General features: G+C 43.8%; 1 protein-coding gene and 1 long non-coding RNA gene across 4 annotated transcripts in view; one reads left to right on the forward strand and one right to left on the reverse strand.

Annotated features, from left to right (window-relative positions):
• The window catches only part of CHN2 (chimerin 2), a 283549-nt gene extending 273918 nt beyond the window's left edge, over nt 1-9631 (forward strand). For both annotated transcript variants that reach the window (XM_026508512.4, XM_026508522.4), the window contains 4 exons: nt 2-79; nt 2943-3080; nt 4726-4831; nt 7832-9631. In XM_026508512.4, coding sequence (XP_026364297.1) covers nt 2-79; nt 2943-3080; nt 4726-4831; nt 7832-8003 — 494 coding nt within the window. In that variant the 3' untranslated portion in view covers nt 8004-9631. The remainder of the gene's footprint in view (nt 1; nt 80-2942; nt 3081-4725; nt 4832-7831) is intronic.
• A 1788-nt stretch (nt 9632-11419) lies between these two features.
• LOC113262218 (uncharacterized) lies at nt 11420-27973 on the reverse strand. 2 transcript variants are annotated; one of them, XR_003318688.4, is made up of 3 exons: nt 27736-27973; nt 25624-25703; nt 11420-11593 (listed from the first exon to the last, which is right to left on the reverse strand). It is a non-coding gene; the product is annotated as an uncharacterized LOC113262218 (long non-coding RNA). The 2 variants fall into 2 exon arrangements; XR_006411152.3 differs by lacking the exon at nt 27736-27973 and adding an exon at nt 26614-26714.
• Between the last annotated feature and the right edge of the window lie 12 nt (nt 27974-27985).

Here is a 27985-nt window from a genome sequence, read left to right on the forward strand (position 1 = left end):
GGATTGAAGTCGGAAGGCCTTTACAGAGTCTCTGGGTTCACTGAACACATCGAAGATGTCAAAATGGCATTTGACAGAGGTGGGCTTGTGCACAGTTTTTTATAATATTTTTTTTAAAGATTTTATTTATTCGACAGAGATAGAGACAGCCAGCGAGAGAGGGAACACAAGCAGGGGGAGTGGGAGAGGAAGAAGCAGGCTCATAGTGGAGGAGCCTGATGTGGGGCTCGATCCCGTAACGCCGGGATCACGCCCTGAGCCGAAGGCAGACGCTTAACCGCTGTGCCACCCAGGTGCCCCCCTATAATATTTTTTTATTATGTTAGTCACCATATACATATTTTTATAATGATTTTTTATTATGTTATGTTAGTCACCATCATTGGCTTTTGATGTCGTGCTCCATGATTCATTGTTTGCGTATAACACCCAGTGCTCCATGCAATACGTGCCCTCCTTACTACCCATCACCGGCCTATCCCAGTCCCCCACCCCCCTACCCTCTGAAGCCCTCAGTTTGTTTCCCAGAGTCCAGTGAACCACGAGAGACTATGGGCTTGTGCTCTTTTGAAGGCCAGATGACCTATTCTTAGCACCCTTTCTCTTGGACCCGGATTTTATTCATAGTGGGGATGGGTTTCAGAGCTACTGAGAACTGTTCCTCAGGAAGCCAAAGAATAATGGTTTACAAGTCATATAGTTCTCTGTCTTTCTGGGGGAGGTGTTCCCTTAAAAGTTGTGGACAAGTGATCACATGGGGAAGTGAGTTTAAAACACTTCTTGAATGGGCAGCCAGCATTTGGTGCCATTATGGGGTTCTTGATTTGGTTGCCCAACATTGATGGTCGGTCCGCATGGCCCCAGGGGTCCTTCTACACCCCCACCTGAGGATCTCAGTGACTCTTTTCCTTTCCCCAGAACTCCAAAGAAGAGAGCATAGGATGGGGGTATGCCCAGAACTGAAACAGGGGAAGCCAGTGGAGGTTTAGGAGACGACTCCTTTTGTTATTTATAACTGTGACAAATGCTCTCTAGGCCCTACTATCTCTTAGGTCAAAGAACTCAGGAGTTCGTTAAAAGTACAGATCACCAGGGCCAACCCTGGGGACTCATTCAGAAGGCTAAGTAAGCCCAGAATCTGTATTTCTTTATTTTTATTCAATTTATTTAAACAAAAAACAGTTCACCCATTTTTCCCACCCCTCACTGCTTGTCTCCTGCAACCACCAACCTGTTCTCTGTGTCTATGAGCTTGGTTTTGTTTTGTTTTATTTTTCGATTCTGTGTATAAGTACAAGAGATCATACGGTATTTGTCTTTCTCTGACTTATTTCATTTAGCATAATTCCTCAAGATCCATCCATGTTGCCACAAATGACAAGATTTCACTCTTTCTTATGGCTGCATAACATTCCATCATATATATACCACATCTTCTCTATATTCATCCATCAGTGGACAATTAGGTTGCTTCCATGTCTTGGCTTTTGTGACTAATGCTACAGTGAACATGGGGGTGCACATATCTTTCCGAATTAGTGTTTCTATTCTATATTTCTGTTGAACAGTCTAAATAATTGCAGTCAAGCCCATCAAGGGATAGAGCCCCTAGCCTACTAGGTAGAACCTTCACTCTGCAAACAGCAGACAAGGTCTCTGATGATCTGGCCACCCTGTCTTTTCAGGCTCATGGTCAGTTCCTCTGCCCTGTGCACTTTATGCCCCAGCTATACTGAAATACACCTCACCTGTTTTCGTAAACAAGTTCTTGGCTCACAGTGTTCTGTCCAGCTAGCACAGGTTCGCATCTCTGCCTGGCAAACACTTACCTATTAATCAGGTGTCACTCAAGTCTTTCCTCTTCCATGAATCCTCCCTGAGCACCCCAAGCTGACCTAAGAGTCCCGTTGTCCTTTCCTGTGTCCGCTCCCCCCAAGCATGTTTTCACGTCTCCAGCCTAGCAAGCTTCCCATTTCCTCGTAACTGTGGAGTTGTGTGCCTGACTCCCAGTCTGCCTAGAGAGACTGGAAGGGAGGATGGCTCTTCTTGTTTGATTCACCAGGGCCCAGCAGAGCCTGGCACATGGTGGGGTGTCAGTAGATACTTGTTAAATATGTAAATAACGGGAGCGGATGACCCATCTGCTGCACGCACTGTTCGTACGCCAGCTTTTTTTTATCCTCAGAACGAGATTTGCTGGGACATTTGTTCTTTCTTTCAAGTCTCTATGTAAAAGAAAATGCTAATCATCTCGATATGATTGAAACTTTCTTATCCAAAAAATATATAGTCTGTGACAGTTAAATTGGACTGATTTTTACTAACGGTAAAACAAAAAGTCAAAAAATGTCTTCAGAATGATTGCAAACATGGTTAGACTATAACATTACCCATACATGAGGGAAGATCAGAGTTTCCCAGATTAAAGTCCTAAAGACAGAAGAGAAAGAACCAAGATAAGAGAAACGTCAGTGAGCCCGTGAGAGACGATAGAAACTGAAGACATTCAGCAATTATGATGTGTTGTGACCTCCAAATCCAAAGAACGCTGGTGCAGCTATATAAAAGCTTGATTTTTTTTTTTATTATTTCAGATGAAACTGTTATTCTCTTATGAATGTTTGTGTCTAGAATAGGAATTACTATGCTAAGTTTCTGTCTAGCAAATTACCACACGCTGGGCCCAAAGAACTACAATAAGTCGATTTCACTACCTTTTTGGCCGCGCTTACCCTCAGACCCAAAATCCCTCCCCCCAAACTTCGTTTGGTTTCTTCCTGCACAGCGGTATTATCACAAGTGAGAGTAGTCGCTGGGACTTGTACAGGCACATGGCAGTCACTGCTGGATCTTTTTTTTTTTTCTTTCTGGGCATGCTTTAACTTGGCGAAATAGAAATTCCTAATTCCTAATTAGGAACTGGATCACTGATTATTTTTCAGATGGTGAAAAGGCGGATATATCTGCCAACATGTACCCAGACATAAACATCATCACTGGAGCCCTTAAACTATACTTCAGAGACTTACCCATTCCTGTCATCACCTATGACACCTATCCCAAATTTATCGAAGCAGCGAGTAAGTATTGAGAACAAACCTTTTATGTGGACCAAATTGTGGAGTAGAATGCTCTTAGCTTCAAGGGAATTAAAACTCAAGACCGTTTAAACTATTCCATGATCCCTCGCTTTGCCAAGTGAGGGTACAGCGGTACAGTTCCTAGAAAGTCAGGCCTTGTTCACCAGCTGAGCTGACCCAGTACGAAGCCACCGGCCACTCGGCTGAGCCACCGCCACTCAGCTGAAGCTGGGCGCCAGGCAGTTTTCTGTCCCCTTCGTCCCTTCTCGGCTGGGAACCGGCCCAGTCGGGGCTACTCTGCTGTATGTCGAAAGCAAAAATGTTTCTGTAGTCAGCAATCAGCTGTTCTTCAATGAGGACTGTATAGCTCCTTTCATCCATTAAGCACACTCTCACTGCCAATGGATTAAAGTTAGACCCCAAGATTTGCCCACTGATGTTGTTCAAAGTTGATAATACCGTGTCGAGTACGAGACCAGGACCTCTCAAGAATATCCACCTACCCGATGAGGCAAATATCATAATCCCATTTCACAGAGCAGGAAGGCTAGTGTCCGAGAGCTGAGCTCCCAGGGCCAGGAACCAAACATCATCCTCGTTGGTCTTCCTTCAGCCCATGGTTGCTCATTAGTGTTTGGCACTTGGGTTGACTGCGGCCAGCAGGCAGGACTATGTTGGGGTGGGAGATCGGGGGCAGGGAGTGGGAAGTGGTGCTGCACTTTGCCCGGGAACATAGTAAGGAAGGGGAGAGTAGCTGCTGGAATGCATGACATAGAAATCAAACACACTTTGAGGAATTTCTTATGAAAAATATCTTTAAAGGTAAGTATAATAATAAGGTGCCTGATGGGGACAAATGTGGGCAGGCGGGGATTTGTACAAGATGCACTTTCCTGATGAACTATGGCCCCACTTCCTGGTAAGAGCATTCTTTCCTGGGTCCTGGTAGTCCTTGGTGGAGAAGGTTCTGGCAGCCAGGTACCCTCCGCCCCAGGAGGAATGGCAGGGGAACTTTCTTTGAATGACTGCCAATACCTATCAGAGCCCAAAAAGCAGAAGCATGCATGTTTCCTCCCTTTGCGAACGTGCCTAGTGTCTAACCCGGACTACACAGTGGGGTTAACCTTGCCAACACTTTGGTGAACAGGGCCATTAATGCGAGTTGTGCCAGTGGGCTCGCGGGCCAGCGGCCTTGTGTCATAGAGTGTATTCAGTCATGGAAGTTCCAAGAAAAGGCTTATCAGACAGCTGTAGGAGAACGCTACCAAGTGTGGTCCAGTTTAAATTAAAGCTCTTGAGAGTGAGATTTCTAGCAAGTCCAGTGTTCAGAAGATGAGCCAAGCCATTTGTGCCACCAGCAAACATCCCCAGGACTGCAGATTCCTGGGGGCAAGGACCATGCCCAGCCTCCTGTCACCCACCCACTGGGTGTTCAATACATGTGTGCTTCCCAACCTCCAGCCCTTTCTGGAATAAGTCAGAACACAAATGGACTGATTAGCTTACGTGAAATGTTACGTGAAATTGCATGAACTTATTCGACTTCCCTTCCACCTGTAACCAGCACAAACGAAAGTGCTTGTTACTGCTCTGAAACCTTGAACGTGATGGCACGGCACTAACTCCTTACGTGGGCTCTTCACAGAAATCTCCAACGCAGACGAGCGGCTGGAAGCCGTCCATGACGTGCTGCTGCTGCTGCCCCCGGCGCACTACGAGACCCTGCGCTACCTGATGATCCACCTCAGGAAGTAAGCGGCCCTCCCCGACAGCCTCTGTCCACCCCGTCTGCCCCGCACGGCCCTCCTCCCCAGCCCCCGGGGCGGAGGGACTCCCCTTTCAAGTGAGCTCTGCTGCCGTCGCTCGGCCAGCCCCACTCGTAACTGCTAGAACCCTGAGTCCGTGCCCGAGGTGTGCCACACACTTTCCGCGGCTTGTCTCTGTGAGGCGGGTATGGCTCGGGGCCTCGGGGTACAGATGAGATTGCTGATGTTTAAGGAGGAAAAATAACTGATGTGAAAAGGTAAAGTGAAGCCAGGACTGAAATCTAGGCCGTGGGATCGAGAGCCCACACTCTGCCTTAACCGTTGGTCTACACTGCCTCCGTATCTGCATCTGCCTCCCACGCACGCCCTATACTCTGCGTTCTGTTCTTCCTCTTTCTGCTCGTTCTAGTTCCAGGCTCCTGAGCCTGCCTGGCTTCTGCGCAAGCACATTCCCATCCTGACCCCTTGGTTTTCTTGATGGGTTGGTGACCTATCACCAAGTAACAAACTGCCTCCAAAATTGGAGGCTTAAAACAATAAACATTTATTACCTCACAGTCTCTGTGATCAGGAACCCGGGTGTGGCTTAACTGGCTGCCTCTGGTTCAAGGCTCTAATGAGGCTATGGCTGAACTGACGGCCAGGCTGCAATCTCATCTGAGGCTCAACTAGAGAGCGTGTGCTTCCACGCTCACTCACGAGGTGGTTGGCTGGATTCAGTTCCTCAGAGGCTGTGTGACTGGAGGCCTCACTTTCTTGCTGTTTCCTGGGGGCCACCTTCAGCTCCCTGCCCTGCCATGTGGGTCTCCCCATAGGCAGCTCACAAAATGGTGGCTGGCTTCCCTCAGAGCAAGCAAGCAAGAGCACCCAAGGCAAAAGATACAGTCTTTCTGTAACCTGATCTCAGAAGTGACATCCAGTTGCCTTTGCTGAATTCTGTTAGAAGTAGGTCACTAGGTCCAGCCCATACATTAGGGCAAGGGGTCCCACGAGAGTATGAACTACAGGAGGCAGGGATCACTGTGAGCCATCTCCGAGGGTGCCTACGCCTACAGAGGGCTCTGCACTGGGTTGTCTGTGTGACAGCACGTAAGACAGATGGAGATGTTTGGGTATTTACAGGACACTGGGTTCTCTGGTTCCTGACTCTTTTACCCCAACTGTGGATCTCTTTCCTTCACTGTACATATATAATGAGGTCAGTGAGTTGGTCTTTGAGATGTTGGAGGGATCGGGGCATTTCTGTGCACTTCCTCTGTGTTTTTGGAAGACACATAGCAGTGGCCCATTCTTAGATAAAATGAACCAAAAATTGTCTGCACCAACGAATGTACAGATCCATTCAATACGTGAAAGGAAGCAAGTTGGGAATACCGTATAAACAGTAGGTATTAAAGTTTTTGTTTTTTACCTTATAAAACATATAAATATTGTTGCTTGATTCATGGTGATCAGAGATGTAATAACATTTAGCTCCGAAGGTTCCATTTGGATTACTCTATTGAATTTAAGAGTATGAGCAATTTTCAGATAAGTAATAGACTATGCATGCCAGGCTGGCTTTTAGTTAGCCATAAATTATTTCTTTAGAAAGAAATTAGTTCTGATTGTTATAGTTTGGAAGGCAAAGTATCATTATTAGGATAAAATGCAGATATGTCCCAGTTGAATCTTCAATGCCAATAATTTAGTATTTTTATCATGGAGGGTTTGCAAACTATCTTGTTTGGCCAGGCATGGTGCCTGACTTAATGGGGAGATGGGAGCAATTTGACAGTGAAGAATGTTCCTCTTTCCTACCTCCTTAGCTTTGCAACATGAAAATAATGCAAGCTGAACTGGCCTTCCTAAAAATACTAAGTGGCCAATCCTCATTCCTCCAAGAGAACAGAAACATAGGGATGGCCTTCCGTGCAGAACCTAACATGTTTTCATCATATTTTGCCCTTCTATGGAGAACCGGTGTCTTTAGCTCTACTACGAACATCCAAAAAACCTCAATTCCTTCCAACAAGAATCCAGGAGACTGTAATGTTATCCCACTAGGAAGGTACTAAGCCAACTCTGGAGTTTGACTTTTATTCTTAAAGGCTTTGCTGTTCTCATCTGGATGTTGAAATGATGATTTTCAATTCCAACAATAATTACTGCTCCAGACCTCATCCTGTGGGAACTAGAAATAATGTCCAACTGCTTTCCTGTTTGGCCACATTCCAGCCATTCCCCTGTCCCATGATAGTGGTCTGGCTATTCCTACGCTCATGGCAGCCCCAGCCTACAGTAACCTTGCTCCTCTGACACTGGCCCTGCCAGCAGCCCGGAGATCTGCCATCAGCTCCCCTGTTAGGAGCATACAGACCAGCAGGAAGCAGCTACGGGGAAGAAAAGACTTCCATACAAGCCTAGGCTGCAATCTGTATGCACTATGGGCCAGCTAAGAATCTGCTGCCCCTTTCAACCCATATCCCCTAATCACATTTCCACATTTATTTAGTAAGAAGGACTGATTTTCTAATTTTAAAGATGTGTCTCTACCAGATTCACTAAGTAATTCACTTCCACTGGCTGAAGGCGATATCAACAATCTAAAAAGGAAAAAAAATCAGAAAGCTACCTTTTTAAAAAAAGATTTATTTCTTTATGTACTTAGAAAGCATGAGAGAGCATGAGCAGGGGGAGAGGCAGAGGGTGAGGGAGGGGACAAGCAGACTCCACTCTGAGTGCTGAGCCCAAAGTGGGGCTCAGTCCCATGATCCTGAGATCATAACCTGAACCAAAATCGAGAGTTGGATGCTTAACTGACTGAGCCATCCAGACGCCCCCCCCAAATTACCTTTTTAAAAATACTTTTCTATAATTCTGATTCTCAATCTTCTTTTAAAATGTCCCAAACCAGAGAAATTCTTGGAAGCGTACGTGCATAATCAGTATATAAATTTGTCCGCAAGTCACTGTAACGTCTCTGTGTATGTGTCTGTTTTGCAGGGTGACGATGAATGAAAAGGACAATTTCATGAATGCTGAAAATCTGGGAATTGTGTTTGGGCCCACACTGATGAGGTCCCCTGAGGACAGCACCCTCACCACCCTCCATGATATGCGGTACCAAAAGCTGATTGTGCAGATTTTAATAGAAAATGAAGATGTTTTGTTTTAATCCACCAGGGAAATGAGACGAATGGCCCCAGCCCCATCTAGTTGATAAGGCTAAAGGAATAAAAACACTTCTTACACTTGATTTGTTTTTCAAACAAGTGCCAGAATTTCCTAGACCACAGCAGATTGTCATGTCGGCTACTGTGTCTCATAGACACTCGCCTCCTCCATGTGAGAACAGCAGGGGTGAGAGTGACCGAAGGCCCTGTCTTGGGTCTTTGCTGTGCCTCCTACGTATGTCTGTTTTGCTGGAAGAGTGATTAATCTTTAACTTATTAAAAAAACAAGGTAGATCTTTAAGCTTCAGTCTTATCAGTAATAAAAGGGACTTTAATTCATAGAGGTACTTGATACAGTTATACATTTTCCACTTACAAAAAGAAGACAATTCTATGTTAAATGTTAAATGAAACTTATATTGTAAAATGTATTTTTATTTTAGCTGCAAGAATGATACTTTATTTCAGCAAATAGAACTCAATGCAGTGCATTGATTATGACCCTGTGTACCTTGTCCTGCTTCTTGCTGTGATCCCTGAAAAAGTTTACCATGAATGCAGTATTATCTTGACATACCTCTGTCCTTATCAGTGCTTTGCAATGAAAGTTCACCAGCCACCTGTGTCCCTGCTTTTGATAGGTTTTGCTGTTAAGCACTGGCATTTTGCAGGCGTACGGTATATGTTTATAGCAATCCACAGATTTTCTTTCCATTAAAATTTTGTGAAATCCCAAAGTATGTTTTGGCATTGGTCGGAGTCTTTCCATATCATGTGTGTATATCCCAGAACATGCAGAATGTGGTCATTTTACATAAAGTGATGCAGGAACACTGGTTAAATCTGGGCCATGTAAGAAGTTAGCACTTTCCCTATGTCCTTTTCAGGCCAGCACTCGGAGTTAACCAATTAATGGGAAGTTGTATTGTTGTCACATTTCTGTATTTATGAAAAGTGAATCTGCAGAATAATTACTGATTTTTTTCCGTTTTTGTTTTATAAACAAGCCTATTAAAAGTAAGAATGAATAAGTTTGGTTTTTACAAAGATTTGTTCCTCCTTGATAAAAGTAGCTCTGTATGGATCATAATACCATTTGATCATGATAGTTCCATCTTCTTGGTTATAAATTTACCTTAGCATGAGCTTTTCACAGCAAGATCTCTATATTTTGTAACATAGGTAAAATATTTAAAGCATCAAAAACTGTAAACTTAAAAAAAATTTTTTTTTCTGAAATCCAACTACAATGTCTTTTCCTCTGATTGTCTGAGATGATCCATGTGCTTACTGGCTAGTGTTGTTCTGGAGTGACCAGAAGAGAATTACTGTGTGATGAGTGAGCTGGAAGGAGGAGGGCAGTGCAATTGTCCTGGACGGTTCCAAGGGCTACGCGGCTGGACTCCGTTGGCACACGGGGTGGGGTGGGGGGTCACAATGGTTCTGCTGGGTCCCTATTACTGTTCCTCCCAACTGTACAGATTTGTCTGCTGTAGCTTATGTACTTCTTGATACTGTCAAAAAATTATCTGAAAATGGTTTTATTTTGTGAAGTGAATACTACTTTGTAATTTATGATAGTGTAAACGGAAGGAAAAGCATTAAATGTATTAAATTCTTCTGTCTATCATCTTGGAGTGTGCAAAGAAAATTGGTGTTGGGGAGTGGCGGGGGGGTGGGGCGGGCGGGCTAGGGGGAGAACATTTAAAACACTGTTCCCAGATGGGTTTTGGCAATAGTTTCTATCATCACCAAAACCTGATGAGGAAACAAACATCCCACTGAGTCCCCACCTTGCTGCCCCCTCCCCCAGCTTCCCTCTGGAGAGCCTGCTTGAGATCGGGATTCTAATGCTCCACCTTCACCGACTCTGAGACCTGCTGCATTTAGGTTTTTTTCATTAAAAGATGTAGTGTTTAGAGCAAGTCCCCCCAGGTCATCTGCAGGAGAGCAAAACAAGAGTTTTGGCGCCAGAAAGACTTGAGTTCAAATCCCAGATCTTCCTGTTAGCAGCAGCAGGTGACCTTGGGAATGAGTTTGCTCATCTGGAAAACTGGGGAAAATATTCTGGTTGTGACATCTTAGATAAAATGATGATCTAAAGTAATGAGTTATTTCTTATTATTAAGAGTGATAACTTAGCAGGGGAAAAGACATAACATCGGATAGGAAGGCAGAAGCATGAGAAGAAAAGGGCTTGTCCCAGGTTAAATCCAAGTTCAAGGGTTCTATAATACATACAAGGGTCACCTGACTCCTTTTCTCGAATGTGATTACAGCACCTGATCTCGTCTCCCGTGCTTTAGTCTGAAGCCTGCTCACCCACACCTATCTCCTCCACCATCTGGCAGCCTGACACGGCTCCTTTTACCTGGCTTGAAATTCCTACCATTGGAATCACTCTAGTAGTTAAGACCTGAGAGGAGGCAGCATTGTTTCCAGAAATGCACTGTGAAATTGTCTACAAGTGGGCTGTTAGGAGGCCAGACAGGAGCAGAGTGCGTGGGAGAAGACAGTACTGAGGATGGGAGGAGAAGCCTTTCCCTTCTCCCATTAACATAAATGGGCGCCTGGTCTGCACAGCTGGGAGGGGGCTGGTGCTGAATTTCAAGGACAGCAGACTGGAAGGGCAGAGGGAAGGAGGTAAGGAGAGCATAGGACAGTCACATACCACAAACAGCTCACGGATGGCCTGGGCTGTCCTGATGCCTACCGAAAACCCAACTCAGCTTATGAATTCTCAAGATCTATCAATCCCAAAATTTATAATTAATCTTTTGATTTTAAAAACGTAATGTTCATTGATTTTCAACAAATATTTATCAAGCATTTATTAATGGACTAAACACTCTGAATACTTAGAAGTAAGGAGGAGACTTATCTCACTGGAACAATTTAATTTCATCTGGCTAGAGAGAGAAAGCTGCTCATGTTGAGGGTTTTGGCCTGTAACATCAGGGACATGGGTGCCACTATTTTTTTTTTAAGATTTATTTATTTATTTATTTATTTATTTATTTATTTATTTAAGAGAGAGAGAGAGAGAGCATATGGGGGTTTGGGAGAGAGCCCAATGAGGGGTTCAATCCATAACCCTGAGATCATGACCTGAGGCCAAAATCAAGAGTTGGACACTTAACCAACCGAGTCACCCAGGCACCCCTAATTTTCTTTAATAAACTTAATTTTGGAATAGTTTTATATTTGCAGAAAAGTTGCAGAGATATTACAGAGAGTTCCTGTGTCCTCCTCACCTACTCTCCCCTAATGTTAACATCTTATATAACCATAGTACATTTACCAAAACTGAGAAACCAACACTGGCACATTACTATTAACTAAAGCCCAGAAGTTATTCAGTTACGCAGAAGATATTCTACCAATATTCTTTTCTGTCCTGGGATACCATCCAGGGCACCACGTTGTAATAGCATTAATGGGTTGTAAGGGACAGATGACACAATCTAGTTTACATTTTTAAAAGATCACTTACTTGACTGTGGATCCATCGGAGAACACGTGGGCAGGTGCAGGTAGTGAGGGCAGGTGCGGTTAGATTTCTCCTTGTCGTAAAGGACTGCGGTGATGTAGCCTGCATCGGGGGGTAGCAAGGCAGAGACAGCTGAAACTGAGTCATAGTGAGGAGGCAGAGTTGAAAAGGTTTGATTATAGATTGGATTAAAGAATCAAGGATGATTCCCAGGTGGCTTAATTTGACAACTGGTTAGTATTTACCGGAAAGAAGACAGAAAGAGGAGTTGGTGGTCTAGAGGAGAGGTGGAGATTAAGCAAGCGAGACTGTGCCAGGGAACAAGGAACCTCACAAGCCAAGCACAAGTCAAACTCAGGAAGATCTGTCTGGTGACCCAGGAGGGTAGACCAGATGACTTAAGACCAGCGCCATGGAAGCTAATTGGGAAATGGTTAGAGGCGATGCCCACATGAACTTGGCTCTCCAGAGGACGGATGGAGAAGAGTCATGGATATGAGAGAGACTTAAGAGGTGTTAGGACCTACTGATTTGAGGCCAGAATTGAAAGGAAGGAGAGAGTCACAAATGATGCCCCCATGTCTGGTTTTTGCAACTAAATATTTAGGAAGATAAGAGAACATGGAAAGGGGAGCTGATTCAGTGGGGGAAAATCATCAGTGCAGTTTACAGGATGCATTATGGTGCTAATGGTTCGCCCATGGTGGAAATGTCTGGTAGGCAGCTGGACAGGTGGTTTTGGGGCTCAAGAAAGGGGGATGTGCTGGTAGGTATGACCCGGTCAGATTGTATTGACAGGTGAAGTAGAGAGGACCAATAGTAGGTCCCTGGGTAAGAACAAAGTCCAAGGAGCAGGCAAAGTTAGAGAACGTTGCCAGGAAGGTCAGGAAAGCTCAGAGGAAGAGAGAATGGGGAGGGTAAGATAAAAGCAGGGAAGACAGAACTTCAGGGATGGAGGGGCTGCCAGGTCATATGCTGTTGCAAGGTGATAAGGTGATGAGTCCCTTTTAGATTTGGCAACTCAGGAGTCCCCCATAACTTAACAGGAGCTTTCAATGGGGATACCGTGGCGAAAGGCAACTTGCTGAACCTTAAGGAGTAAATAGGGATGAACAATGAAGATAAAACCTATCATCAAGCGATGAAGCTCTCTTTCTGTAGGCTTGTGCACCTCATATATATGATAAATCACATTTTTCATTGTTGCCAAAAAACTATTACCTTAACATACTTTCCCAAGAAATTGTATACTTCAAAATCTTCATAAAGAGTTAACTGGGTATTACTGGAACAGATTTTTGGTCACTCCAGTTAACCAAGCATGATACCTGGTTTCTTCTATGTCTTCATCTGTAAAATGGGTATCATCCTGGTTTTGTTCTAGTTCCCTAATCTGAATATGGGCATAATAGCAGAATATCGGCTCTCCGCTCCCTATCAAAGTGCTTCCAAAGATCCATTGAGATCTTGGATGTGAAAACAGAAGGTTCAGTATAAACTGTGTAGCAATGTACAAATTGTTAATTATCCTACATTCACAGGACCACCCTTCCAAAACCAATCCCCTGTCAGGTGGGGCAAGCCCACCTTAGTCCATTAACTGGCAGGGTTGGAGGATATAGAAGCTTGGGATGAAGCAGGACATTCCTGTCGGGGACAACATGGGGCTGCAAGAATCAGAGGTGCAGGCCAAATAGCCCTTCAAGGAAAGACTTTATGACCCCAAAGTCCATGCACTGAAGACCTGTGGCAAGACAAAAATAGACCTCATCAAGCCAAGACTTCCGGGCCAGAGACGAAATCAAAAAAAAAAAAAAAAAAAAAGGCAGGTGCATGCGTGCTTCTGTGTCTGGAGGGGGTGGTGAGGAGGTATGGGGTTCCTTTCCAAGGGGTCACTGCTAAAAACCATGAGGTCTTTATGGGACAACAAGTTCATGACTCTGGGACTGGTCAAACTGATTGCCCTCCCCCACCCCAGGAACAGTGCCAACGTGACAAGATCAATACAGCACCAGCAGCCCATATGGACTACTTCTTGAGCATGGATTACTTCTGATAATAAGGAGAAAATCACTAACCTATAAGAAGTACTAAATTCAACAGTCAAGAAAGTGCTGCACATAACACAAAACTCGGATGCAAAGGGCTTGACCAATAAGGACAGTAACGATCTCAACAAGAATCCAAATATAAGACATCTCTCCAAGGCTGGTGCTGTCTGTCCTTTACTCCACCATGCTCGGTTTATTGGCACTTCCCTCAAGCTTTGATAAACATGGTTCCAAGAAGGCAGCTGCTAGGACAAGCAGGACAATGGCTTTCTCTTCCTGTGTGTCTCGTGTGTTCCATTTAACAGCCAGAAAATCTTTCCCCCAGCAAATATCCCTTTACAGCCCATTGGCCAGAAGGGCATCCCAGGCTTATGACAAAGCCAGTAACTAGGAAGAGAAAAGAGACCACCCTTATTAGTGTAGATCAGTGTTTCACAAAGTGGAGTCCTGTGGCCAGCAACACCGTGACCTGGGACTTGTTAAAAATACCACTTCTCAGGCCTGACACATTGAATCTGGGGCTGGAGCCTGGCAATCTGTTTGCAACAGGTCCCCCAGGTGATTTCAGTGGAGGATCTATTTGAGAAGGCCAGGTTTAAAACAACCACGGTTCCACCTGAGCTGGGGATAAATCCACCCTCTCCAAGGTGTTTGGATACATGAAGCAAATCAGGATTTGTTAACAAAAAGAGGGCAATAGTATTGCAGCATTGGGAAGGTTGTCTGAACTCACAGACTCCAAAGGACCTTCCACACCCATAGACCACGGTCCTCCGGGGCTTCACCCCCATAACCATAGAATGGATTCTAATAAAATATTGTCTTAACTAGAAGCTTCCTGAGGGTGGGAATCTGGTCCACTCTGCTCACCACTCTACCCCAGCCCCTAACTGGCACTGTGCCTAGCATACAGTAGGCACTCAAACCTTTTCAAAATTAACAGCAGAATCCTTCTACAAATACTCAAATGTCCTGTAATATTTTGGTGCAATGGGGGGAGGGGGCGATTCTAGAAGCAGGAGGATCTGAAAATGCATTTTGCTTGACTCTTGTCCGCCATCTGGAGCTCTGCCCAATATGTGAAACTTTGATTATTGAAGCTTTCCTAGAACTAGTTATCCTTAACTCGCCTAATCTTTACCATATCCTTTCTTCTTCTATCCAGTAGGAATGATTGTCAAAATAATTCAGTTTGGAGAATCTCAAAATCTAAGTCTTTAGTTTAATTGTGGGTTATACAGCAAGCGCCAGCTCTCTTTGGCCAGGCTCCCGTGCAATGTAGACTAGAGGAAGTCAGGCGCTGGGTCCCCATCCCAGCTCTACCACTTGCCCACAGTGTAGCTTAGGGAAAGTTATTTCGCTTCTTGAGCCTGTTTCTTTATCCTCATCATCATGCACCAGTGCCGGCACTATTCCCTGAAGTTGGTGGGCCTTAAGAGAATCTACGTACAGCACTCACTATAGTAGCTAGGGCACGCAGTAAGCACACAAATGTTTGTCTAACAGCTCACCGCTTTGGGAAACTTACGAGAATGCTTAGACCGTCAGTATTCTTTCTTCTACGCTCTCAGGCGCCATCACTTACTGCTGCCTAGCAAATTAGAGTTAAGGAATTTTCGCCAATTAGGGCCCCGTGAGTTTTTAAAGCCGAGCCACACCTGGCCGGTCATGGGCTGTGGCGGAAAGGCAGCGTGGTCGCCCTGTAAGAGCACAGGATTCAGAGCCACAAGGCCTGGCTCCGTCACAGATCGAGGCTTTTCACATTTCTGAGCCTCAGGTTTCTCCCCTTTGAAGCATGAAAACTAATGCCTGCCTGCCTGCCCCACCAACCTCACGGGGTTATCGCCGGGGCCAGATGGCGTGGGAGCAGGTGGGGGGGGGCCGTCCCACATCTTCACACCACTAGGTCCAGCTCTGCGGCTGGTGCCGCCCCCCCCCCACCCCAGCACTCTCCCTGGAGCCCCACCCACCGCCCTGCTGCTTGGGGTTTCCATTTACTGGGCTTCTCGGTGGCCGGCAGAGTGGACCACTCCCTTTTTATCAAATCCCCTTTTTTCTTGGCTGCTCTGACACCAGCATCACCCCCATCCTCTGCTCAGCTCTTCTGCCCATTCTCCCTCTGGAACTGTCCAAATCCCTTGGCACGCCAGCCACTGCTGCTTCTTGCCCTACTTTATCCACAGGCCAGCACCACCACTCTGGCTCTGAATGCTATCTGTCAACAAATAAAATAATCCCTAAGATTGAATAAGCTACCCAGTGCCCTGCAATAGACCCTTCTGCTAAAACCGGCTAGCATGTGATCTAGTGCCCACAGCCAAGGTTCCTGACGAACACGCCCAGGACTCCATCACTCAGCTCTTTAAAATCTTCACATCGTGGAAGGAGCCGAGATGCCCTGCAACAGATGACTGGATTAAGAAGTTGTGGTCCATATATACAATGGAATATTACTCAGCAATCAGAAAGAATGAGTTCTCAACATTTGCTACAACATGGACGGCACTGGAGGAGATAATGCTTAGTGAAATAAGTCAAGCAGAGAAAGACAACTATCATATGATTTCTCTCATCTATGGAACATAAGAACTAGAATGATCAGTAGGGGAAGAAAGGGATAAAGAAAGGGGGGGTAATCAGAAGGGGGAATGAAACATGAGAGACTATGGACTATGAGAAACAAACTGAGGGCTACAGAGGGGAGGGGGGTGGGGGAATGGGATAGACCGGTGATGGGTAGTAAGGAGGGCACACATTGCATGGTGTACTGGGTGTTATACACAACTAATGAATCATCGAGCCTTACATCGAAAACCGGGGATGTACTGTATGGTGACTAACATAATATAATAAAAAATCATTATTAATAAAAAAAAAAATCTTCACATCCACCATATTGGCATTGCATCAGAAGAATTTTAAAATTCAGAATAAAAAATCAGTAGAACATAGTAATTCAACGATTCTCTACATTATTCAGTGGTCATCATGGTAAGTGTGCTCTTTAACCCCGTCACCTATTTCGTCCCATCCCCCCCACTCACCTCCCCTCTGGTCATAGTTTGTTCTCTATATTTAAGAGTCTGGTTTTTGTTGGTCTCTCCTTTTCTTGGCTTGTTTTGATTCTTAAATTCCACGAATGAAATCATATGGTATTTGTCTTTCTCTGACTTACTTCACTTAACATTATATGCTCTAGGTCCATCCATGTTGCAAATGGCAAGATGAAATGGTTGAGTAATATATTCCATTGTGTACATATACCACATCTTCTTTATCCATTCATCTACGAGTGGGCACTTGGGCTGCTTCCATAATTTGGCAGTTGTAAATAATGTCACAATAGACATCGGGGTGTGTATATCTTTTTGAATTAGTGTTTTTGTATTCTTTAGGTAAATAGTAATGGAATTACTGGATCACATGGTAATTCTATTTTTAATTTTTCGAGGACCCTCCATACTGTTTTCTACAGAAGCTACCTATATAATTTTAGGAAAACTTTAATACAGTCATATGCATATGCTGCTTATTAAAGCTGTGGATTAATATGCTGCTTTAAAGAAGTGTGCATTAGCTCACTCCTTTATTTTTCAGAATTTTACATCAAGCTTAACATGCAAAATTGAAACTGGTCTATAATTGTCTTTGCTCGAACCGTCCTTATCCAATTTTTTGTCTCATAAGTAAAGTGACGTAGCATTCTTTTTTTTTTCTCTGAAAGCATTTGAATAGGATTGGTAAGGTTGTTTTAGTTTCAGCTGCAAGTATCAGAGAACCAAAATTATAATGGATTAAACAAGATACAAGTTTATTTTTCTGTCATTTAAAATTATAGGTGGAAGCTACAGGTCTAATATGGTAGCTCCATACTCATTGGGGTCCTAGGTTCCTTCTATCTGGCTGTTCCGGTGGAAATCTCCCAGTGGTTCCCTCACACAGCACTGCCGCCTCCTAGAGAATTCATTACACTCTCTGCACAGCACTGGCTTCCAAAGGACCCCCTGCCCTCCCAGCATCTGTCTCTGCTTGGATCACCGAGCCTGGCTTGGGTCCCTTGCATGTCTAAGCCTTCCTGGGGTCCCACTTGGCCCACAGTAATGAACGTACCTCTTCCACGTAGTTGGTAGAGAGCAGACATTCCCCTCACCATAGCCCTCTCCTTTTACCTTTAGCATCAATCAGGTCATTTTAAGTTCCCAAACTCTAGGAGACGCACATGAAGCTCTCAGAGGGAGTCTGTGAAACTCCCCCAAGCTTAGGCTTTCCTTCATCAAAGAACATTCCCTCCCTAGTACTCAAAAATTCTCTCTCTAAAAAGAAATCCTATTAAGCTTCTTGCTCGTCAGGGAAATACAAATCAAAACCACAATGAGATACCACCGTACACCAGTCACAATGGCTAAAATTAACAAGTCAGGAAATGACAAATGTTGGCGAGGATGTGGAGAACGGGGAACCCTCTTACACTGTTGGTAGGAATACAAGCTGGTACAGCCAATCTGGAAAACAGTATGGCGGGTCCTCAAAAAGTTAAAAATAGAGCTACCCTATGACCCAGCAATTGCAATACTAGGTATTTACCCCCAAAGATACAAATATAGTGATCTGAAGGGGCACCTGCACCCCGGGTGTTTATAGCAACAATGTCCACAATAGCCAAACCATGGAAAGAGCCCAGCCGTTCATCAACAGATGAATGGATAAAGGAGATGTGGTATACACACACACACACACACACACACACACACACACACACACAGGAATTTACTCAGCCATCAAGAAATCTTGCCATTTGCAATGACATGGATGGAACTAGAGGGTATTATGGTAAGCGAAATAGGTCAGAGAACTACAATTACCATATGATTTCACTCATATGTGGAATTGAAGAAACAAAACAGAGGACCATAGGGGAAGGGAGGGAAAAAATAAAACAAGAGGAAATCAGAGAGGGAGACAAACCATAGCAGACTCTTAACAATGGGAAACAAACTGAGGGTTGCGGGAGGGAGGGGGTGGGGGGATGGGGTAACTGAGAGATGGGCATTAAGGACGACATGTGATGTGATGAGCACTGGGTGTTATACAAGACTGATGAATCACTAAACTCTACCTCTGACACTAATAATACACTATAAGTTAATTAAGTGAATTTCAATTTTAAAAAAGCTTCTTGTTCACTTCCCTATGTCCCCCATCTATACCCCCGAAGGTGGGTGCTAAACTGAGGGTCACAAAAAATTTTCTTACTCTTAGCATTCTCTGAACCTTTGGGCTATCTATTGTTCTCAGTCTTTGGGGTCTTGGTTGAAATTTGGTGACAACAAGAAAAGTCTCGATCAAAATCCTGTAACATGTCTCTTTTTAAATAAAGATATACTACTCTGACAATCAAAAAAAAAAGATTTTGAAAATAAATATTTAGGCAGTTTAAAAGAGACTATCTAGCTGTAGGAAATGAACAGAAGTGCGAATTCAACTGATAGATTTTTATGTATTGCCAAAGACTATCAGATCACTCAATTTTTTCCAGAATTCACCATTCCAGAAAAACGGAAATGATTTTTTCAGTGAAAAACTGAAAAATCATATAATGCCTATCAATAGTGGATTTGTTAAATCACTCACGGCACTGCTACCTAATGGGTGCTACTCAATCATTAAGAAAAATATGTTCCTAAATGTATTAACTTGGAAATGGCTCACAGTATGCTGACTTGGAAAAGTCCTCAATATTGAGTAATGCAAGAAAATAGACTATGACCATATAACTGTTTTTAAAAACCTTACCAGTACTTCTAGCTCATGCAGCGTGAAGAAGTAAGCCGAGACTGTCATCCTTGACTCCATTTTTCTTACCCACTACCACCAGAATAGTGGGGAAGCCTATTGGCTTTACACGCCCATAACCACCTTTTTCTACCCTTGCCTGCCCCCAGTTCCCAGGAGTCTATCCCAACACAGCAAGCAGAGGGATCCATGAAAATATGAGAGCTGGTCCCCACATTGCCTAGAATCCTCCACTGGTTTCCCACATCACTCATAATAAAATCCAGTCTTCACAGTGGCACACGAGGCTTATAGACATGGCTTATCTGGATTCCTATCAGTGCTCTGATCACCTCTCCTGTAATGCCTACACTCGCAGCATTTCAGACTCAGACACGCTAGACACACTCCTGCCTTGGAGAGTCTTGGCAGTAGCTCCTCCTTCTACCCCATGCATCCACCTGGCTCCCTCCCTTTCCACTTTCAGGTCTGTAGATCAGAGGGCGTGGGCACACACCAACATGCAGCACCTAGAACGCTGGAACTCATGCTATGAAGGATTAGTAGGAACAGCGTCCCCTTCTCCAAGTACCCAGTAGAGCGGCATCTCGAGTAGAGGCCTAGATGAACACACCACTGGGGTTCAGCTACAGGACACCTTTTTATAGGAAAATGTGAGAATGGCCTTGCAGGAGAAGAATGAAAATTTCAGATTCAGATTCCAGCTTGCCCAGCACTTGGACTTCCTGGAGGATCCCTGGCCCGTGAGAAGTTGAGTCCCGGCACAGGATGGGAGAGAGAAGGAGCCCTGGGGCCATCACCAGACAGTCCTGATTTTCACGCCACTGGACGCTGAGCGTTTCAATCTTTTTATTTTGAAATGATTAAAGGTTAAGAAACAAGTAAAGAGTCCAAAGTACCATTCACTCTGCTTTCCCAGTGGTGACATCTTATGTAACTGTAGTGCAATACTGAAACCGGGAAAATGGCCAGTTGACAAGACTACAGACCCTATTCAGTTTCCACGAGTGTCTAAGCCCACATTCATACTCACGTATCCATGTGTGTGAGTATAGCTGGATGTCAGAGTTTTTCTGTTGGTTTTTTTTTTTTTTTAAGATTTTATTTATTTGAGAGAGAGAACGTGTGTCTCACATGCACGAGAGAGAGAGAGAGAGCAGGAGCAGGGTGAAGGGGCAGAGAGAGAGGGAGAAGCAGACTCCCTGCTAAGCAGGGAGCCCGATGCAGGACTTGATCCTGGGACCTTGGGATCATGACCTGAGCTGAAGGCAGACGCCTACCTTTCTGAGCCACCCAGGCGCCCCTGGATGCAGTTTTATCCCATGTACAGATCTGAGTAACCACCCCCAAAATCAAGATACCATCTAACTTCCTCCTGCTGTCTCCTTGTACCCATGCCCACCCAGCCCACTCCCCATCCCTGTCCCCTACAAATATCTGTGCTCCAGATTTATGATTTTGTCATCTTGACAACGTTATATAAAGGGAATCAAACAGTATGTAACTTTTTGGCATTGGCTCCCTTCACTCCGCATCACCTTCTGCAGATGCTTCGAAGTGGTTGTGGATATCAAGAGTTGGTCCCACTTTTACTGCTGAGACGTACTCCGTGGTATGCAGTTCCCACAGTTTCGCCATTCACCCAAATGAAGGACACCTGGATTGTTTCCAGTTTGGGGCTATCATGAACGAAGCTGTATGAACATGCATGTACAGGCGTGTGTGTGAGTGCATATTTTCACTTCTCCGAGATAAATGCCCAGGAGTGCAACTGCTGGGTCATGTCTGCATGTTTAGTTTTTTTTTTATTATTAAAGATGTTATTTGTTTATTTGACAGAGAGAGAGACAGCCAGCAAGAGAGGGAACACAAGCGGGGGAGTGGGAGAGGAAGAAGCAGGCTCATAGCGGAGGAGCCTGATGTGGGGCTCGATCCCAGAACGCCAGGATCACGCCCTGAGCCGAAGGCAGACGCTTAACGACTGAGCAACCCAGGCGCCCCTGCATGTTTAGTTTTTTAAGGAACCACCAAACTGTATCCCAGAGCAGCCACACCATTTTATATTCAATTACCCCCCTCTCATCTCCCTCTCTGTCCACCTCCACCTCTGACCCATATATTAGGTTGCATTTCCTAGAGTTTTATATAAAGGAAATCATATAGTATGTATACTTTTTTGGTCTGGCTCCTTTCACTCAGCATCATTACTCTGAGATTTGTCCAAGTTGTAGCATGTATCAAGATTTCATTTCCGGGGGGCGCCTGGGTGGCACAGCGGTTAAGCGTCTGCCTTCGGCTCAGCTCATGATCCCAGGGTCCTGGGCCAAGTCTTACATTGGGCTCTCTGCTCAGCAGGGAGTCTGCTTCTCCCTCTGCCTGCCGCTCCCACTGCTTGTTCTCTCTCTCTGACAAATAAATAAAATCTTAAAAAAAAAAATACGAGTTCATTTCATTCTCTTGTTAAGCAGCAGTCTGTAGTACGGAGAGACCACAGGCTGTTTATACATTTCCCTATTGATGAACATTTGGGTTGTTTCCAGTTGTTTGGCAATTACCCATAAAGCTGCTATAAACATGCAAAAAAAAAAAAAAGTGATTCCCTTTCTCCACATTCTCACCAGCATTTGGTGTTGCCATTATTTTCTATTTTAGCCATTCTGATAAATGCCTATTGATATCTCACTGTGGTTCTAATTTGCATTTGCTAATGTTAGTGATGTTGCGCATCTTTTCATGTGCTCGTTTGTCACCTGTGTCTCCAGTTTAGTGAAACATCCATTCATGTCTCTTGCCCATTTAATTTTTTTTTAATTTATTCTAGAGAGAGTACATGTGGGGTTGGAGGGCAGGAGTGGGAGAGGGCAAGAGAGGACCTTAAGCAGGCTCCATGCCAGCACAAAGCCCAACACAGGGCTCGATCTCACAACTCAGAGATCATAACCTGAGCCAAAACGAAGAGTTGGATGCTAAACCGACTGAGCCACCCAGGCGCCCCATTCCCATTTTATAATTGGATTTTTTTACTATTGAATTTTGAGAGTCCTTTATATATTGTTAAGTATAAGGCTTTGTCAGATACGTGGCTTGCAAATATTTTCCCCGTCTGTAGTTTGTCTTCAGTTCCTCTTAACAGTCTTTTTCAGAACAAAAGTTGTTTTTTTTTTAATTTTGAAGTCCAATTTAGTAATTTTTTATTTTATGGATCGTGCTTTAGCCGTGTCTAAGAATCCTTCACCTTGCCCTACACTGCAGAGAGGTTCGATATTTTATTCTAAAAGTTGTATAGTTTTACATTTAAAATCCATGATCCATTTTGAATTAATTATAGTGCAATGGGAGAGGCAAGTTTCACTCTGTGCCTTTGCACAAAGGAACTCTCCAGAATGAGGGTAAGAGGAGGTCCCAGGAGGATAGCTGTGTGCAAGGCACAAAGGATAAACAGTCCAGACTGGAACCGCGTGACAAAAGGGATAGCCATGCTGAGGACGGCCACCACCATGCCCTCTGCTGCAGCACCATCTGACCATCACCAAAGCCAGGGAGTCCAACAAGAAAGAAGGGGGCTCAAAATCCAGGAAATGGGGAATCCAACTCAAGACATTCCTAGGAGGAGGCTGTGCAGCAGGCCAGAGAGAAAGAGCAGTCCATCTGGAAGGAGAAGGAGGTGTCCAGGGGTGATAGTTTGGGGAAAACCAAAATGGAATGCATATATATCGATTTGATTGCACTTGTAGAAAAGTGTACCAAGAAGCCATTGGAAGGCATAAGAAAGGACTAGAAAGATGACCAATTGAAAGGGAAGAGACAAAAGTAAGAAAAAGCAAATACAGTGATCTGTACGCTATAATGCTTAGTCTGAACAATATTTATACAGGCACAATAATATAAACATGGAACAGTCAACTGAACAAAGGCTGTAACATGACTCTAGTGGGAAAATGGGAGAGGGAAGCAGAAGGCACAGTATAAGAGAACCAAGTCCTCAAATACCATAGTAGGAAATTAATAGAGAATGTCTAATATTGATAAATCAAAAGAGAGCACACTATACATACTATTTAGAAACACAGAGATGTGTTAACGCCAGGAATGAAAAGCCAAAGTTGTTGAAAGTGGTTGGGGAAGGGAACATGGGAAGGAAGGAGATAAGAAACTCCTATAATTGGCTATAAGCCTTTAATAACATTTGGCTTTTAACCTGCCTGTGCATATATTACTTTAATAAAATAAAAGCTAGGGGCACTTGGGTGGCTCAGTCAGTTAAGTGTCAGCCTTCAGTTCAGATCATGATCCCAGGGTCCTGGAATCGAGCCCCACGTCCGGCTCCTTGCTCAGCAGGGAGCCTGCTTCTCTCTCTCCCTCTGCCTGCCCCTCCCCCTGCTTGTGGGCGTTCTCCCTCGCTCTCTCACTCTCTCTCTCTCAAATAAATAAAATCTTAAAATAAAATAGAAGCTGATTTTTTAAAACAAGTAGTGCCATGCTGTCTAACACAGCAGAGGACATGATGCTCTTGTTCGTTCCCTCCTTTGGGCACAATTCGCTGATGCAGGTTATATATCAAGATTCCAGGAACTAACGGAGCAGCACATGTGAAACCTATTCCTTGGCTTGTGCCCTAGCCACAGTCTGCTAGCGACCTTCCTTCTAAGGATTTTGTCTTATGATTTGTTAAGCCTTTTCTGGTAACATTGCTTCCAAGCGTAACTGAGCACACTTCCTCCTTTAACTACAGGTAATGCAATTTCAGTGCAGACAGGATAAAGCACATTCTTGAATCACATGCAGAAAACTTCTGCTTGATTTGATTTCATCATTAAGTGTGTTCCTGAAAAAAGTTAGATTCATACAAATAGTTGTGTATTAAATACTCTCCAGTAAATTTTAACTTCATATTCGTGGGGGGAGGGGAATCTAACCCCAACCAACAACAGAGACAGTGCTGTCTTCAGACTCTCTATCATCATTTTCAAAAAGTCCTTGGAAGTGATTGATTCATACAGTTTGTTCTCATAATTTTCCCACACAGCCAATGAAAGAAATTAGTCAAGGAGAAACTAATGTTTGCTGAGTGCCTATTATGGGTCAGGCACTGTGCTAGGACTTTAATAAAGGTATTGTCTACTTTAATCTTGGCAACCACCCAGAGAAGTAGATAGTATTATCCCCATTTTACATTTAAGGAAACCAGAGCCTAAAGATATTAAGTGATTTTCCCAAAGCCGCACAGCTAGTAATTCAAACCGACCATCAAGTCTTTTCACAAGAAATGTATGTAATTACAATTCCCAGCGTTAATTTGAGCTTTGAGTGCTCCGTGATTCCACTGGGCTTTAATATTTAAACAGCCACATATGATTTAGCATTGTTCCAAGCGGGAAACTTAGAAGACACTGACCCCATCAAAATTTTTAAAGTATGACGATCTTTTTTGATGTAATAGTCTTGAAACCAACAAATGTCTATTGATCTAATGATTAATTAAAAGGCAATGTGAGATTCAAATAGCAATATGAGAAGAACACTGTATTAGGGAAAGAGTAACTAAAACCGAATCAAAATAACCCCCCCTTAAGAAGTCTCGTGACCTTGAGCCAAATGCCGCAGCTTTCTGTGATAAAACTGTCAGACTTAGTAGCTGTGTCTCAGGGTTCTTCTGCCATTTAAAAAGGCGAAAAGAACACTACCCACTTTTGGAGAAGCCCACAGTAAAGTGAAAAGCCCATCGTACGAATTTTAAACTGGCCATTGTTACAAAAGGTTCAGAGCTGCAGCTCCAGCAATTTCTCCCACCACGTAAATGAAATGACAGCAAATGGATAGCTCTAAACATTCACTATGAACGTCCAGTGTGAGGTTTACCTGTGTTAGCACTGAGCAGAGTTAAGTCCCAAAACTTTGGTGACCTACCCCCGACGGCCTGACACTGATAAGCGCAGCTATTTTTTACAGATTTCTAACTATGTAAGTTTGACACTGGCCTCAATGCAGGTGGGGAAACCAAAAGATTCACTTCCAGCTTCATGTTACCCTCCATCAGATACCCACCTTCTATCTGTATGCATGTGACACAATGAGCTGACACAAGGACCACAAAAGAGAAAATAGAACCTGGCAAATGGAGCATAACCTAACCAACCCCTTGAAAAGAGAAATTAACAACAGCCGATAGCAATTTACCCCAGCCCTGACCTGGAACCAGGTGACCAGCCAGAGAACATTACCTTGGATGGTAACACATGATTTTTATTTACTTCGATGATTTTCTAACAAACAATAAAGTTGAATTACCTTTGTTTCCTGACTCACGATGTGCTGGGGAGCCTTGCTTGTTTCAAGATGTCGTGTCCTCCAGATCGTCCATGTATTCCCTAAATACAATATTTAATATAATCTCAGCAGCCATCCTCTGGTATCACATTATTCTGCCCCATCCATGTCCCACTGCCTCACGCATCTCCTTCAAAGGGCTGCAACATAATAGTATTCTTTCCATTTTGTAATAAGAACAACAAAAATCTATCTGATAACTTGGTCCACTTACACTACTTACATCCCAGAATTAAAATCAGGCTATTATGACATGTAATAACAGATTGAAATTTTATTACATTGCCATTTTCATCACATTTCTTTTTATAAGTCAGTCATATTATAACCAACAAAAAGCATTCATATGTATGCATTTGATGGCCACTCATTCAATAATATTAAGAACTGTTATAGCCCGGCAGCATGTCACATCCTGAAGATTCATTAATGACATGTCTTAGCGCTCATGGAGACACACAGCATAGTGATTAGTTAGGTCCCTGGACTCTCAAATTTCCCCAAAGTCAAATGCTGGCTCTGATACTCACTAGCCGGGTGACTTCAGGCAAGTAATGAAAGTTCTTAGTGTCTCAGTTACCTCGTCTATAATAATAACGATGCCTATTTCACAGAGCTTTCAGGATTAAATGAGTTAGTATTTATAAAACAGAACCATACCTCATACACAGGAAGTGCTATGGTCATTATATAAACTGCCATTAAATAAAATGGAATTCATTCTCTAGTGAGGGACTCAGACAATAAACAAATAAATAAGAAAATTCGATCTAATCGTAGGGACAAAACCAAGCAAACATTTACAATATAATTAAAACACACCCATTCCTGTCAGCAGCAGGCTGTTATTTGGATGAACTCCCCTGATGAAAACAGTTGGGCACCAAAACATCTTCAGTTTTTGATAGCCTCGTGGAACAAGAGGGACAGAATTATAAGCATAGGGCTCACCCAAAGGAGAGAGATCCTCCTGTTCTCCACCCAAAAGGCCATCACCTCAGGGCTTGGGCAACTTAGAAGTAAGCTGTCCCCATGCTTCCCACCCTCCACAGGTCTGCATGGACAATTAAGTTGCTTTAGAAGAGAAAAGATCTGTTAGGAGGTTAGGGGAATAATGAGTGGATTTGTTCCCGGGGGGGTGACTATGGGCTAATGCTCACATAGCTTTCGTTGCCCCAACTCCTCAAGCCATGAACTTAGCGTAAAGTGGTCCCATCTAGTAGAGCCCCCAAAATCTGGAAAATCCTTTCTACAGTAAGTTACCTTTGCTTTAGGCCTTAACTCTTCATACAAACAGTTTTTTAAGGAAAATGAGGAAAATACAATAATATCCAGGAATACAGAGAAACAAGATTGACAAGTAGGAGGAAGAGTGGGAAGTTAGGAAGGTCGGCTGGTGTTGCTTGAATTTCAGAGAGAGGCGGTGGCACTGTACCTATCAGCCTTGCTCAGGTCAAGTGTAAAACCAGGTGATTGGTAATATTCTGTGACTAGCGATTCTGTATATGCGTTCATGTTAACCTGACAGGGGACAGGATGAGTGGCTATAAAAAGCAGATCCCAGCTTCAGGCACAGGTGTAATGACCACTCTCTGAAGTTTATAAACTAAATCCAACAACACTGATGTGAAAACCCAGAAAGGAGAAAGGGAGTATCAAACTACCAGGACACTGGTGACTAGAAAGGAACAGGTCATGGGAGATGAGCATCTAATTTTCTTTTCTTTTTTTTTTTTTAGATCCTCAGAAGACTTAACTTTTTTAAATTTAAATTCAATTAGCCAACATATAGTACCTCATTAGTTTCAGATATAGTGTTCAATAATTCATCAGTTGTGTATAACACCCAGTGCTCATCACACCACATGCCCTTCTTAATGCCCATCACCCAGTTACCCCATCCCCCCACCCACCTCCCCTCCAGCAGCCCCCAGTTTGTTTCCTATAGTTAACAGTCTCTCATGGTTTGTCTCCCTCTCTGATGACTTCCTATTCAGTTTTCCCTCCCTTTCCCTATAATTCTCTGTGCTGTTTCTTATATTCCACATATGAGTGAAACCATATGATAATTACCTTTATTTTGCTCAGCATCATACCCTCCAGTTCCATCCATGTCGATGTAAATGGTAAGTATTCATCTTTTCTGATGTCTGAGTAATATTTCATTGTCTATGTATACCACATCTTCTTTATCCATTCATCTGTCAATGAACATCTGGGCTCTTTCCACAGTTTGGCTATTGTGGACATTGCTGCTATGAACAATGAGGTGCAGGTGCCCCTTCAGATCACGACAGCTGGGGTAGCAATCCTCCTATCAGAC

Source organism: Ursus arctos, unplaced genomic scaffold (assembly GCF_023065955.2).
Source record: "Ursus arctos isolate Adak ecotype North America unplaced genomic scaffold, UrsArc2.0 scaffold_3, whole genome shotgun sequence".
NCBI lineage: Eukaryota > Metazoa > Chordata > Mammalia > Carnivora > Ursidae > Ursus > Ursus arctos.